This window comes from Tachysurus vachellii, chromosome 18 (genome assembly GCF_030014155.1).
Source record: "Tachysurus vachellii isolate PV-2020 chromosome 18, HZAU_Pvac_v1, whole genome shotgun sequence".
NCBI lineage: Eukaryota > Metazoa > Chordata > Actinopteri > Siluriformes > Bagridae > Tachysurus > Tachysurus vachellii.
This window is the reverse complement of record NC_083477.1, coordinates 6,147,070-6,164,087: the sequence shown is the minus strand read 5'-3', so window position 1 is coordinate 6,164,087 and position 17,018 is coordinate 6,147,070. Positions and strand designations below refer to the sequence as shown.

The 17,018-nt window shown below is 38.1% G+C and overlaps 1 protein-coding gene across 1 annotated transcript in view; it reads left to right on the top strand.

The window, feature by feature from the left end:
• Positions 1–6,326, top strand: part of kcnj12b (potassium inwardly rectifying channel subfamily J member 12b) — a 9,155-nt gene extending 2,829 nt beyond the window's left edge. Inside the window, exon 2 of the mRNA XM_060893037.1 lies at positions 4,233–6,326. Within this exon, the coding sequence (XP_060749020.1) occupies positions 4,305–5,570 (1,266 nt within the window). The 5' untranslated portion in view covers positions 4,233–4,304 and the 3' untranslated portion in view covers positions 5,571–6,326. The remainder of the gene's footprint in view (positions 1–4,232) is intronic.
• Positions 6,327–17,018: the final 10,692 nt, after the last annotated feature.

The window sequence follows — 17,018 nt, the reverse complement described above, 5'->3', positions numbered from 1 at the left end:
CAATGGTCTTCACTGCCATATTTGCATAAAGTTTTATCAACTTTGTTGTCACTGGACACATCCACATCTAGTCTCCAATGCACATTGTCGCTCAAGGTGGCAGAAGTCGCCAGCTCTGACAGAAAATAAATGAGCTCTGGTTGCTTTGTGACTGCACGTTTCTGTATGTGTGAACGCAGCATTATATCTGTATATCTATACAGTATATGCGTCAGTCAAAGATATTAAGGTCAACAAAGTTTGAATTCTGTACATTTACGCATTTAGCAGATGCTCTTATCCAGAACGACATACAAAAGTGCTCTCGTTCACTAGGTTACAGACTTAGGATGTCATCAGCCTAAAATTCTGTTCAGGATTTTTTTTAAATATACACAAAACAAACAGGAAAAATCTGTTATATTTTAAGTGTTTCAGGAAGAGCTATTTTCAGGAGGAGGTAGGTCACCTTCAAGATAGCCAGAGACTCAGCTGTTCAGACATCTAGGTGAAGTTTACGCCACCACCTCGGTGTCAGAACAGAAAAGAGTCTTGCTGTACAGTACCTCTTACCCTGAGAAACGGTGGGAACGGTCGAGCAGTGCTAGTAGATCTGAGAGAGCGAGGTACAGTGCGAGGATTGATAAGAGCTTTGAGGTTACAGGTAGCTGGTCCATTTTTGGCTTCGTAAACAAGCAGCAGTTTTTTGAATCTGATGTGTGCAGCTACCACAGGCCTGTGTAGTGAGTGTAGACATTTTTTACCTGATTAGAAAACATTTAGTTTCACTAAAACAACTCCACACTCCACTCCACAAAACCAACCAACGTCAAGAGAAAAGCTCTCTAATTCTATTTTTAAAATTCAAGAGTGATGTCTGACTGTATTTAATTCATTTTGATACACGTTGAAAGAAATAGAACCAAGCTGCATAACCTGCAAACATTTCCTTTTTTTAGTGATACGTGTGTCAAGTTGTGTCAATAATACAAATTTGAGAAACCTCATGATAGGAAGCTACAGAAACAAACTAGCACAAACATACATGCTGTGATCAAGGCTAAAATACTAACGCGGACAGTGCAACAATTAAACTGGACACATCAACAAAAGCTTTACGATAAGTGCCTGTAACATGGGATTTTATACAGAGGTACTCTTCAGGATGAAACAGGACAGAGGTGATTGTGATTGGAACATGTGACATGTCAGCTGGAGGATGATGGGATTTTTTGTCAAGTGCTGATTTGCTGATTTGGTGTAACCATGACTAAAACGTTACAGGAGAAATATCGTTTATACATATACATTTCATTTACGTGTGGTCCTACTGTATAAATACAAACACAATTCATGCACGTAAGTCTGTTAAATGATAAAAAACAATTGATATTAATTATATAAATCCATAACACACATGAAGATAAAACGGATTGAATAAAAAAATACATAAAACATGCGAAGTGACTAAAAATATTTAACGTATATAATCATTCTTAATACATAATCACATATTGAATCAATGTAAATCATAATTATTCACTCGGTAAGCCATTGTGACGTTTCTTGCATAAAATGTTAGATGTTTCATGAATAAAAACATTCATGAAAATATTTGGTAGGATTTTCTAAGGAGTTAAAAAACAGTTTCAATTGGTTTATTTGAAATTTTAACAGCTGTCTGTAGACTTTTATTCAGTTTTATTATTAGACTCCATTATTAGCCAGAGATTAGATTAGAAAAACAAAGTGTAACAAACACGTATTCCTGATATACTACAGTATGTAGCAGCGGGTGCAGCGCAGTACAGCATGTTTATGCTGAATCCTGGACTGTGGAGAGAGCGAGCTGTTCTTTCAGGCCACACGGAGCATTCAGCCACGCTACCTGGCATCGCTGCAGGAAGCAGTGACCACGCCAGCTTCAGTACAGTAACAGGTGTTTCTCCCTCCGGCACCAAAAACTCAACTCTGCCTCTCGTCTCTCCTTCTCGTTGACCTGTACCACATTAAATCTCTCTCTCTCTCTCTCTCTCTCTCTCTCTCTCTCTCTCTCTCTCTCTCACTCTCTCTCACCCACTCTCTCTGAGTGATTGGCCACCTGGAGGATGACTAAAATACCACTGCATGAAGCCGGCAGTCACCCCTCAAACACTCACAAGCACACACAACCTCTACCAGACCGGTTTCTATGGTAACCTCTATATCCCTTCATTTCTTCATCTGATTCTTTGATTCCTGTGCACTGTAAGGATGAAGCAGTATGCATCCTTGTATGTGTGTGTGTGTATTTGAGAGAGAGAGAGAGAGAGAGAGAGAAAAGGAAATGATATGGCTTAGTTTTCTCATCATCGCTGTTTATCCGATCTAAGGCTCCGCAGATATTCACACTCACTGATATAGCAGCACCTCAAGTGTGTATACCTAAGCCTCTGGCATGAGTACAGTGTGTCACCCAGACCCTTGGAAGTGGATGTTTGTGTGTGCGCATGTGTGTATATGTGTGCATGTCTCTAGCCTCTGTGAAATAGGCATCTATTATTAGAAAGACAGATCAGTTGAGTCAGGCAGGGACCAGGCGCCTAAATCCGGACCCCATGGGTAGCTTCCAAAACAGGACTTTCAGAGAAATGACACAGCACCAGGAACAGCGAAATAATAACAACCATTAACAAAAAAAAATTGTATTGATGGTTATGATGAAGATCAGGAGGTGTAGTGTAGTTTAATATTCACCCCCAGAAAGCTGACAGTTGTATGTGCCGCTGCACCGAAGTGAGGTGTGGATTTGTATTTCGCAGGAAAAGTGTGAAAATTGGCTAATTTTAATTTGTTACATCTGCTGCAGTGCAGACTCATGCATTTATAGCTGCGCAGGGAAACACTCGGGCTGCGTACACCATCCCAGAGTAACACATCATTAACACTTGACTTGAAATCTGCTTTCATCACTTTTATTTTTGTCTCTATTTAGTTTTATATGAGGTGATGAAAGTAAAAGTGTGTGTGTGTGTTGTGTGTGTGTGTGTGTGTGTGTGTGTGGTGTGAACTTAGTTTTTAAAATAGCAATACAATTCAAAGCAAATTGATTAGTGTGAATTTATTTCATGCATGATACTAGACTTTAATCTTTTTATGAAAATCACATCGTAGGATTTCTGCAGCACTAAAAACGCTGTATTTTTTTCACCCCTGAAGACTTTTTTTGCTGTATAAATAAATTTGCACTAGAACTATTTAATTATTAATTGTAAATAAAATATATTATGGAACAATTACAAAGATTGTATTGTAATCATTTTATTAATGAAATGCATAGAAAAATTAGTTTTGAGTCATTAATCCTATTTTAGTCTGAATTAATATGAAATCAGTTTATATTAATATGTAATATTTATTAAATACTGCTGTTACAGTCTGTGTGACTCTATGTGCAAGAATTTTTTACTCAGATTTCTGTCAAAAAGTCAACATTTGTACGGTTAAGTCATACCTGTAGCAGGATATCAACTCCAGCTGAGCAACAGATGCATTTATTATTGTGTTTATTGCTGTATTGTGTTCTGAGAATGACTTTGACAGGCTGGGTACAAACCTAAAAAACATTTTCAGCACATTTCCAGCATTATAAGGCTTTTTCCTTTGTAACGCAGATCAAACATTTACACATAAAATGCGTTTTTGTCCTAAATAACATATAATAAACAAACCGTGTAGCTACATTTCTAACTGGAAGCATTGAGTAATGTTAGTGTTACATTCTGCTAGCAGCTCATGCTACACTTGGTCTAAGGTTAGCTAGTAGTTTACTTCTTTGTTTTAGTGCTTTCATACCTTTATAAAGATATCCTGCTATTCTGAAATGATTCAAAATGAAGTTTCCTATAAAATGTATAAAAAAAGTGCTTACAGTAAATCTGAAGTAAATCATCAATTTTACGATTTATGTGCAATGCTAAGTTTAGCTTTAAATTATAATCTACTAAGTGAAAACACATTTTTAACATTGTAGAGATCAGTTGGCACACAGACAAGCTGAAACTATAAAATGATCAAATATATTGCGAGTGTTATTAAGCGCAGTTTTGCTGCTATAATTGCAATAATTACAAATTAAGCATTTTCAGTGTTACATACAGTAGGATACTATGGATACATACGTTTAGAACTCATCCAAGTTTCTGTATGAAATCTGCCTTTGATTACATTTAAAAATACTCATATGACTGATCTCACCTGTTGTTATTTCACAGGTCCTTGTGATTAGTGGAGAGACAGAGGCCTAGTATCCCAACCACTGGTTTGTCCTGACTGGGCCAAGTGGCATGAGTGTGGGAAAGACCCCTCGCTACAACGTCGTGTCATCGTCGGAGGAGGACGTCCATCACCACGGCAACATGCCTGCCCTTGGCAATGGCTTTGGAAATGGTAAGATCCAGACGCGGCGAAAGCCACGCAGCCGCTTCGTTAACAAAACCGGACAGTGTAACGTCAGCTTTTCGCACATGGAAGAGCAATCACAGCGCTACTTGGCCGACATCTTCACGACCTGCGTGGACATCCGTTGGCGCTGGATGTTTTTTTTCTTCTCTCTCGCTTTCATTCTGTCCTGGCTGGTGTTCGGTTTCATTTTCTGGCTCATTGCTCTTGTACATGGTGACTTTGACAGAACCTCTAGTGAAGAGTTCATACCCTGCATCATGCAGGTCAACAGTTTTGTGGCAGCTTTCTTGTTCTCAGTTGAGACACAGACCACGATTGGGTACGGCTTCCGCTGTGTGACTGAAGAGTGTCCGCTGGCTGTATTTATGGTTGTCGTACAGTCTATTTTGGGTTGTATCATTGATGCGTTCATGATTGGTGCCATCATGGCCAAAATGGCCCGACCCAAAAAACGTGCGCAGACGTTGTTATTTTCGCACAACGCGGTCATTGCGATGCGAGATGGAAAACTATCGTTGATGTGGCGTGTAGGAAACCTGCGCAAAAGTCACATTGTGGAGGCGCATGTCCGAGCACAGCTGATCAAGCCCAGAGTGACAGAAGAGGGCGAGTACATCCCACTTGACCAGATCGACATCAACGTTGGCTATGACCAAGGCATCGACCGTATCTTCCTTGTTTCTCCTCTGACCATAATCCATGAGATAAACGAAGAGAGCCCACTGTTTGGAATCAGCAAACAGGATCTGATCAGTGAAGACTTTGAGATCGTGGTGATCCTCGAGGGCATGGTCGAGGCCACGGCGATGACCGCTCAGGTGCGCAGCTCATACCTGTCCAGCGAAATCTTATGGGGTCATCGCTTCGAGCCAGTAGTGTTTGAGGAAAAAAACCACTACAAGGTAGACTTTACGCACTTCCACAAGACTTATGAGGTGCCCTCTACACCATCCTGCAGTGCCAAAGACATTGAGGACAGCAAGTCATTGCACTCCAGTGCTAACTTCTGTTACGAGAACGAGTTGGCGTTCAGCAGGGAGGAAGACGAGGAGGAAGGTATAAGGGGAATTTTGGGAACTGAGATGGAAACCCTATCAGCTAGCCTGAACTCTGACCAGAGATCGCACCATAAAGAGTCCGAGATATGATCGCGGACATAGCTGCCCCTTGATATTCATCTCTAGAGAGTTTTATTTTAACGTAGATCCGGTCTGTCCCTTTAGATTTGGCTTGAACTGACAGATACGAAGCAAAGCAAGTGCCAATATGAACCACCGAACCTCGCTGACGTGGGCAGGTGTCGGTATGTTCATGACTGTTTCTGGATGGCCTTCCTGTAGGAAAACTTGAAATAGGATTCCTTGTTTCATGCTGTAGTTTGCTGTCAAAGCTTTAATTGATATCGTAATGCAATACCAAGCTATCCTGGGTGCCAAAATCCAGTCAGACATACGTACTGGTTGGTGCATTCGGTCCCTGCTCTTGATTTTGTAGAATTCCCCCTGAAAATAGATCCTTCTTACACCATCATACACTCATACAGAATCACAATCCCTTTTGTTCAGTGTGACTCGAAGCAATAAAATGATCCCTAATATATTTTTAAAAAAATAGTTGTATGTTGTAGCGCTTCAACCACTCACCAACATTTTGGTTAAACAAAAGTGATTTTAAATCATTTTTTTTTGTCAACATCAACACTAGAAATCATTGACCTGACGTTCATTTAAAGAAAACAAGATGGCACCCAGGCTAGCAGATAGCTAGATAACATAGTGTCTTATATCTTCTGTGTGTAGATTAATCTGTGTGTGTGTATACTGTATGTGTGTGTTTTAAAAATCAGCATTTTTCTAGAAACAGTTTACCTTCCACACACACAGACGACACATCCAGCTTCAAACACACACTCGTTCATGCTCAGGATGCACCCTCTTGCACAGCAGACGAAGCTCAGAGAAGAGAAACGTCCATGAATGTTGGTTGTGTCTAAAGCGGGACTGATTAACTGCACCAAAAATGCATGACAGTGCAAATGATTGAGCAGGATATCTATTATATTATATTATATATTATATATATATATATATCTTCTGAGCACTACAGTATATCAGATGTGTTGGAGCTTCGAGCTTTATTGGAGGCTGCTTGCACAATAGCTAAAATTTACACTTTATGATAATAATTGAAAAGAAACAGAAAAAAATGTTTCTGAAATTGAAACCAAAAAAAAAAAAATCTCCATATCAGGACTCTGAGATATTTACCAGGCCTTGAGAACAATGAGCAGGACTCATGGTTTAAAGGCTTAATAATGTACAAGGGCACAGTGCAATATGAAGCATTAGTCTTCTTCTAACTGATGATGATGATGATGATGTTGATGATGATGTTGATGATGCAGTGTTTAAAGATGGCCCTACATCTGGGCAATGAGGACGTGGTTACCAGACATGCTGAAGGACTGTGGAATACCTGAAATGTCTATAACTTGTCACAAAGTATTCCGATAAACTTAAAATCACATATTTTCCCCCAAGACATGATCATATATTACACTCACCTGTAACAATGTAAATAACCTGCTATGCCCTGAAATCGCACGTGTAAAGTTGCCCATGTGTAATATATTTTTTTAATCGTACACATGAATGAATCATGTGTAGAAAATCACATGCGAATCATTGAAAAACTCGTGTGTGATTCACATGTGAAAATAAATGAATCGTTTAAAATATCATGTGAATATTTTTTTAATCACATGCAGAAATAAATTAATCCTGTGAAAAAGAAATGTACACATTTCTTCCAAATCACATGCAGAAATAAACAAATCATAAAAAATCACATGTGAATCATATTTAATCACATGCTGAGATAAAAGTATCAGGTGAAAGAAAATTCACATGAGAAACCTTTTTAAAAAAATCACATCCGGATGTGGAAAGAAATGAGTAATGAAACAAATCACATGTAAATTGTTTTTTATTCAATGTGAAAATAAATCTCTGCCACAAATAAATGAATAATTGGCAAAAAAAAAATAAAAAATCCAGATTTGGGAATAAATGACTAACAAATCAGATGTGAATTGGTTTTGAAAATTTTGGGTAAAAAGAAAGGAACCAAAAAAAAATCATAGAGAAAAGAAATGAATCATAAACAAAATCACGTGACTCTTTTTTTTTTTAAAAAAAGAAAAACATATGTAAAAAAAATCTGCTAAAAATTTTGCAGATTCTAGAATTGTTTTGTGATTTTAGAAATCGGATGTGAAAATATAACACTGACCAAAACAATCACCAGAGAAATCAGAATCAAATGAATCTTAAAACAGAATCAAATGAATCATGGAAAAAAATCGACTTGTGTCATGAAAATATGACACAGTATGGTACTTTCACATGTCTGTATTTTTACACGTGACTCATGAGATTAACCACTTTACATAAGGATTATCAGCAACACAATCCCAGTTTAGGTAATCCACAACAGTCCCACACACTTTAAACTCGTGCAGCTCTTACTGCCGAGCGTGATGATGATGATCTCCAGATACCTCGCTCTCTTTTAAAAATTACACAAAGGTCGGGGAGGAGCGCGCGGCACACAGAGACGTGCGAAACAAAGGAGAAATAAATGAGCAGAGAGTTCACCCACTCGCCCCATCCATCACTTCTCTCTGTGGGAGAAAACGAGTGCGGCTGATTAAATAAAGGAGGCATTATGTAAGATAATTTTAATAAATGAAACGGCTTGTGGAGACAGATCACAAGCAGCCTTGTTCTCTAAAAGAGAGAGATACTAGAGGAGAGAAAAGAGCAAAGAAAAAAAAAGCCAGAGAAGCATCAGACCTTCCTCATGTTCATCCAGACAAACTTGGATATCAGTCTGCTATTTATGAAAACTTCTCACAGTCTGGGAAACTGGGTCATGGTAATTCAGAAACTTGCTAGCTGTGGATGCTATGATTGCACATGACAACTTATTTTACTAAATTCTTTCCTTACAAGGTCTTCCTTTCAATTTTTTTTTTAAAAACGAACTAATCCTATCATTCATTCTTGAATTCATCCTTCTTTCATTAAGCATGTCTTGTTTTTCTGGTCAGGGTCATAGTGGAATTAATGAGTGGAGTTTATCCCCTCGGGAATACAGCCTAGATAGTTTAGCTTGCCATGCCATGTTTCGGGGAAGTCAGAGAAAGCTGGAGAACTTACTAGAAACTTGCACAGACATGAGAAGTAACCCGAGCTCAGGATCGAGCCAGGAACACTGGAGCTGCCAGCCAAGCTATCCACTATTTAAAAAAAAAAAAATCAAATACACAGTAAATATGCTTATAGACAGAGTTATAAATGGGATTTATTTATTTATTTATTTATTTATTTATTTATTTATTTGTAGATAGAAATATTGATTTATTTATTTACAATTCCAACTTCCCTCATGGAATACCACCCACTTCGGATTGAACCTGTGCTCATTTCTGATGAAATCTTGTTTTCTCTACAAATCTTCATAGACAGTAGGAAGGAAAATGAAATGATAGATGATTAGTGACCTGAGACAAGCATAAATCCTCATGAGATAAGCGTCCAGAGTGCCTATCATCCCATTCATCCCCTCTCCTAATCTGATCTACTCTAGTCAGCAACGTCTTCTTAAATCAAACAACAACAGATGAAGGCTGCATATGGTTCTTAGGAGGTTATGTAGATTTGTACAAAGATCTTGCCGTTCGGTTTATTAGCGACTCTCTTCCACATGACATTTCCCGCCCGTGTTGGGCAACCATCTGCGAAACGATCTTTAAATAACATAATCAGAACCAGACACAGAGGAATTAGGGAATGTAAAGCCTGTGAAAGTAGCCACAATGCAAAAGCTGCTACAGAGACAATCAGTCACACACAAAACGCCTGCATCTCAACAAACATTAACAAAGGTTTAAGGGGGATTTACAGTCACACGGTATAAGGGATTAGACATCTATGCATATTCATTAATGTAATATTAATGCTATAGATAAAAATAGACTTTTAAGCTATTTGGAGGAGGAAGAAGATAAGTAAATATTAATGAATACAGAGTGAGGTTTAATCACAGAATCTCATAATCTATCCATCTCATACAAGACTCGTTTTGAGTCATATGTACATGTGCCAAATCCAACCGGTCACTTCCTATTTCTATACACATCTATTACTTATTCTATTACAAATTCTAAGAAAAGAAAAGAAAAGAAAAGAAAAGCCACAATGAAATATGCAACGTGTAAAAATAAAATGATTTAGAGTTGCGAGTGGACGTCTCATGCTGTATTTCAGATTAGTTTCTATAACGTAACGGTAAAAAGAAAATATTGTTATTTAGAATAAAAATTGTTTAAAAAAAAAAACAATAAATAATGAATCCAAAGGTCATATGAATCACGGTCTATAATGCATGAACAGTAGTTCATTTCTCTTTTTCTTTCTCTTTTCTTTTGTTTTTATTTCCGTCATAGATGTCTTCCTTCAGATTTCAAGATCTACATATTTACCTTTGTATTTTAAGAGCCATCTGAAAATACACTGGATGCAAATTGAGGTCTGAAATTAAACAGGATGTGATCAACCTTATGTGTATTGGTGTTTTTTGGGGGGTTTGTGACTGTTAATGTCTGTAAATGTTTGTGTGTGTGTGTGTGTGTGTGTGTGTGTGTGTGTGTGTGTGTGTGTGTGTGTGTGTGTGTGTGTGTGTTTGACATTGTTATATAAGATGTTTACCCTAAGTGTCTGCATCCCATTCCCAAATTTGGTGCTGCTGATTACTCAGCACAAACATATATGCACACACACACACACACACACACACACACACACACACACATACATTTTCAGAGACACTTGAGCCCGACGTGGTAGCATTACTTCTATCATGACCTGCTATGTTCAACCAAAACCAAGCCTTCACAAGACTCCACAAGTTCCCTCTAAATTACAGTTAAATATTTAACAGTATACTAGTTTTATTTTTTCTAGCTAATAAAAAAAGGCTAGAATATTTGCAGTGGTGCTGATGTTTAACTTGCTTTTTTCCCCATTGGTCATTTTGTTTGTTAATAGTAAGAAAAAATAATAATAAATAAATAAAAATAAAAATGAAAAATAGACTAATAGCTGCTGACAGGAAACATTTTATACTTGCTATCCTCAGTGCACATTCATTGATTTATCTAATCAGCCAATCAAGTCTGATTTCTGTGACTTTGCAGGTTTGTCGTTATCAGATCACCTGGTTTGAGTACTTCAGAAACTGAACACTGTAGTACTGAAGTACTGAACACACAAATCATCTGAAAATCAGAAAACATCATGTAGGCAGACAAAGATCAGAGGAGAGGATCAGGCTGTCATTCATTATAACCTATAGTAATGCAAATAAGCACTGTTTACAACCTTGTTGAGCAGAAAAGCATCTCTGTATGAACAACACCTAAGAATGATCGAACCTAAAGGTGGATGAGCCACAACATCAGGTGACCATATCAGGTTATCAGGTTCTAATCCCTTCCCCTGTGAGCTGAATATCAAAAATCAAACTCACCCAGGAGTGACAAAGTGATTTGGTTTGAGACTGTGATCAGGATAGAATCAAATAATAAAAAATAAGGAAAATATTAAAAATAAATAAATAGAATACACACACATAGGCTGAATACACACAAAAACAAAGGCTAATATATATATATATATTAGCCTTTGTTTTTGTGTGTATTCAGCCTATGTGTGTGTATTCTATTTATTTATTTTATATATTAGCCTAATATATTATATATATATTAGCCTTTGTTTTTGTTTTAAATATATACAATGAAATTCTATACAGTAGTAATAGTAAAATAATTTTTTTTTTTAATTTAATAGCAAAAAAAAATGGACCTTGTCTTGTCTGTTTTCTGACAAACACAAACAGACTAAAAAGCTCTTAATGCTGCAGGAGAGTATATGATCCTCAGCGTCTTCGACAGAGAAATGAGCCTCTGGCTAGACTAAATTGAGGTGAGAGGTACAGCAGCACAACGCTGGGACAGACCACTTACATAAAAGACATCCAGAAAACCAAAAGCTTAGCTCACTTTATCCGACCGTCTCAATAGACCCGGAGACAATCACAGAGCTAATCACAGATCTCTGTTTTCGCTCAAACCATGATTATATTTACTGCTGTTTTTTCCACAGCCAGATGATGTTAGACAGAGCTTTGCTCATTTGTTAGCTGTCATTCAGAAAGACATGGGCATCATGAACAGACATAGCTATCAAACAACATCAACCTCGTTATTATTATCGCAGATCTACCCAGAATATTTTGAAACTGTCAGTAGCCAGGGTAATGGGAAAAGATGTAAAGTCAAAGAAGGAGAAAAAAAGGCCTGATGGAGAGATAGCCAGTGAGTGACATGTACAGATATTTAAACTTGTTTCCATGGGAACGCAAATGCCCTGAAAGAAGAACTGAAGAGGGTGGACGATGTAGTGCTGTGTGTGTGTGTGTGTGTGTGTGTGTGTGTGTGTGTGAGAGAGAGAGAGAGAGAGAGAGAGAGAGAGAGAGAGAGAGAGACTGACTTTTGGATTGTCATCTCCAAAATTAATCAATGTTGTCTAAACTCCCTGTAATGAAAAGATCGGTGCTTCAAAGCAACATGAATAATTCATCACTAATTACACACACAAAGCAGCCTTCAGAAATTTCATCAAGAAGCACACACACCTGCTGTTCACTCATTTTCTCTCTCTCTCTCTCTCACACCTAAACAGACCTAAAACGCAACATATTCCACCATCAGCAAAACTAAAAGAGTGTGCAAAACACTACAGATTTAGATCCAGGTCTCTTTAACGTAAGCTAGCTGATCTGGGAATTACACCGAGAAATAACGCGTCCTCGTTCTTTCATCAATTTTTGAAAAGCGGTACACAGCAAAATCCCCTGTGTTAAATTAACACCTACTGTGCTCAGATAAGACCAGCTGGACTCAGATGGAGCAAATTGTTCATTTAACACTCTAGGTGTTAGGATTAGTCTGTACACACCTACATATTCCATCCAGACAGAATTGTGTAGGACAACCTATTAACTCTTAACTGGTGTGTGTTAGCCTAGTGGTTAAGGTGTTGGGCTACCAATCAGAAGGTTGTGAGTTTGATCCCAGGTCCACCAAGCTGCCACTGTTGGGCCCCTGAGCAAGGCCCTTGTTGCTCAGTTGTATAAAAAAATAAGACAATGAAAGTCACTCTGGATAAGAGCGTCTGCCAAATGCTGTAAATCTACGATTCGTTGGGTTTGATGATGAAGGCAGGTTTGTTATTTATACTGAAGATAAAGAGTTTAAAAAAGAAAAATCTCAGGGCGTTGGAAAAAAAGGTGATGAAGGTCAAAATGAAAATGTTAGGAGTGAAAATAGGCTTAAGTTACTGAGTTACTCAAGAATTTCCTACTTGTTTTGGTTAACTGAAAGGTCTTTAAATGTGCATCTAATGTCAGTCCCTCCATATTTTTTGCAATTACAAAAATTGTGAGAGCATGTGAGGGCCCCAGAGATGCAGTGTGACGTCATCACAACCCGCGTTCAGCCATTTCGATTCACGTGTCATGAGTACAGCTAACGTAGAAAGTGCATATTTTTTTGTCTGCACTAGTAAGAGTTTAAAAGGAGACTCGTGTACTTGCAATTTTGCCAATTAAAAACAAAAAAAAATTACATTTTGGTTTCTTTTGGGTAAAGAAAAGAAAAGCAGCAACAAAAGCAACAATCACTAAAACAACTGACTAATATGCTGATTTAATATTCATAAAAAATAATAAAAATCTATAAAAAAAAATATAGCTTATCTATCACCCATTTTCCCACTATTTGTGTATTTAAATATTTGTGTGCATATTTACTTTTTTTTTAAAAAAATATTTATAATTATTTTTAATCACTTGTTACTTTAAATAACTTTATATTTTAATTATGTTTTAAATATTTCGTTTTATTTCTTTTCATTTGTGTTTAAGGAGACTTTCTGTGCAGTCGTCTGTATTACTTATAGATGTAGAGCGACATCTACTGGTGAATAAGTAGAAATTACAGCCTGAGCCAAAAGAGCATGTCAAATACAGGTGAAACATCATATATAGACTATATACTGTATATAAACAACAAATGTGTCAGCAAAGCATTGCTAAATATTGTTAGCTGCTTATAGTTTAGTAGAGTTACTTAAAACACGTGTCTGATATCTGATTGGTCACAAAGGTTTAGGTTTTTATATAACTACTGACATGGTGTTTATATAACTGCTGACATGGTGTTTATATAACTGCTGACATGGTGTTTAACATTGAGATCAATTCAATTCAGTCATTCATTCATTTGCTACTGCATATCCGAACTACTTCGCCTATCTCAGGCGTCATTGGGCATCAAGGCAGGATACACCCTGGACGGAGTGCCAACCCATTGCATCACACACTACGAACAATTTTTTCCAGAGATGCCAATCAACCTACCATGCATGTCTTTGGACCGGGGGAGGAAACCGGAGCATCCGGAAGAAACCCCCGAGGCACAGGGAGAACATGCAAACTCCACACACACAAGGCGGAGGCGGGAATTGAACCCCCAACCCTGGAGGTGTGAGGCGAACGTGCTAACCACTAAGCCACCGTGCCCCTTCAATTTAGTCAATAAAATATTATTCTACTAAACAAATCCAGGCTGAATCTGAGACTCAAAGTATGCATTTGATTTTTTGTTTTCTTTCTATCCAGCTTAAGGGCATTATATAATACTGCATAACTGCATAAAATGAGGGCAAATGGGATGATTCCGAGGACCTAAGGGAAATAAACATGAGGGATACAAGGAGACCCTGGGGAATGAAAATGTTCTGGATCAGTGAGCCAAAATTCCCATTGGAGGCCTTGGATGCATCCGTCTGTCTTCAGTGTGACATTTATGATGCCATAAACACCAAATTGATATACAAATCGCTATGCACTTATTTATTCGATAGGACCAGGTTCGAAGGGGCACTGGTACAGGAGCTTTTCTTTTCTTTCTTTTTCTTTTTCTTTTTTTTAACACTGAAGATTCCTTCAGTCTTATTTTAGAAGATTCTTCAGTTTGATTTTTGCTTGTTAAGGAACATTTGATTTTTATTTCAATTTGCACATACGACTGTCTATTATTTATGTGTTCATGTCTTACCATTGCTATATGTTTACACTGTGGAGCTCCTGTACTAGAAAAAATTCCTCGTATGTGAAAACATACTTGGCAATAAAGACCTTTCTGATTCTGATTCTGATTTGATCATGTTGAGCAACTAGACATCAGTAGAGTATAAGCATATAAAATGTTCTTTTCTTTACAGAAAGAACATGGCTTTCCATTCTACTAGAGGCATCACTAGAGATATATTCAGACAGTATTCTAGGAAGTTTCATTAAATATTGAAATGAATATCCTTTATCCCCACAAGGGAAAAAAGACAAAGTAGAGAAGATTAATTGTAGCCTTGGTGGCCCTGAGGGAGCAAAGAGGGAAAGAGGGATGAAAATTTTACCCACTGATGCACTGAAGAAGAAAGGCCATGGGGGCAAGGAAGTGTCCCAGGGCATGTTACATTACATACACGTCATGTCTACTGGCTAACTCTCTTTCAGTTTTAATGGAAACAGAAGATACAACCAGTTTGGGTTTACAGTGACTGAGCAGACAGTAAAATCAGTATTCAGTATCTGTTGCTCATATTAGTATCGCCCAGTTACTGCATCTCCCACAGCGCTTGATTACTGTCGTAACTTTAAAGATGAGAAAACAAAACAAAACATGTATTCTGATTAAGATATCATAAGATTAAGATGGTTAAGATAATATGCTGTAATCTAGCTAACACCACTCCGCATACAGTTGAGGCCAAAATTATTAGCCCCCCAGGAATTTTGGAACATTTTCCTAAAGATCTTTCCAATGTTTGCAGCATTGATAAAACTTGATATAATCAAACATTCGCCAGTGCTATTTAGTAGCTTTTGGTACATTTTGGAATATAAAATACATTTTTAGGCTTGCTTTATAATCAAATATAGTGAAAATGGGGTGGTCAAAAATATTAGCCCCTTGTGAATATTTGCTTTCAAAACACACCCAATTAATCAATCAGCTTTCAAAACACACCTAATTAATCAATCAGCTTTCAAACCACACCTGTGCAGTCAATTGGCTTCCTAACAACACCTGGGCATTCAATCAGCATTAAAGGACTCCAAGGAACAGGGCACTTGAACACATTATTGGGAGAGACTACTTTTACTCACCATGCCAAAGACAAAGGAAATCAGTCTTGAGCTCAGAAAGAAGATAGTGGAGGCTCATGATAAGGGGGAAGGCTATACTGCCATTTCCAAGCTTTTCACAGTGTCTAGAACCGCCGTACGTTGCATCATTGCCAAGTACAAGGAGACAAATTCTGTAAGAAACAAACCTGGGCGTGGTCGTAAGCGCAAGATTTCAAGAACCCTGGAGAGGAAAATAGTCAGAGATATCAGCAAGATGCCCCAGACATCTGCCAAGATGATTGTTGCTGACCTGGCCTCTTCTGGAGTTGATGTTTCAAGGAACACAGTTGTGAGGGCTCTTCATCGTGGTGGGCTTCAGGGCCATCGTCCCAGAAGAACCCCTTTACTCAAACAGCGGCACATCACAGCTAGACTGTGGTTTGCCCGTGAACATTTGAAAGGTAAAGATGAGTTTTGGGAGTCTGTGCTTTGGTCTGATGAGACTAAACTGGAACTGTTTGGGCACATGGATGTTGCTTATGTTTGGCGAAGAAAGGGTGAGGCCTTCAACCCTAAGAACACAGTTCCCACAGTTAAACATGGTGGTGGGAGCATCATGCTGTGGGGCTGTTTTGCAGCTTCAGGCACAGGGAGCCTTGTTCGGGTGCATGGCATCATGAAAAAAGAAAATTATGTTGACATTTTGAGGGATAATATGCAGAAATCTGCTCGTAGTCTAGCCTTAGGTCGTCGCTGGGTCTTCCAACAAGACAATGACCCAAAGCATACATCGAAATTGGTCCAACAGTTCCTGAAGGATACCAAAACAAAGGTCCTGGAGTGGCCCGCACAGAGCCCAGACCTCAATCCTATTGAGAATCTGTGGCGAGTGCTCAAAGTGAATGTCCATGCTCGGAAACCACGTAATTTGGACCAGCTGGAGCAATTTGCAATGGAAGAATGGGCTAAAATCCCTCAGGAAACCTGTGCCAACCTAGTAAAGAACTACTCTAAGAGGTTGTTGTCAGTTGTGGCTCAGAAAGGGTTCACTATTGACTATTAATGAACGGGGGCTAATAATTTTGGACGTTTCATTTTTGCCCTTTCTTGTTTCAACTCACTATTTCAATTAAATATCCTAATCAAACTTAGTGGAGATTTTGTCTTTGTTATTTTGGAAACAAACACACTATAAAACACTTGTTGTTAATGGTCATTTCCATGGAGAAATCAAGAGTTTTGTCTAATTTCATAAGGGGGCTAATAATTTTGGCCTCAAC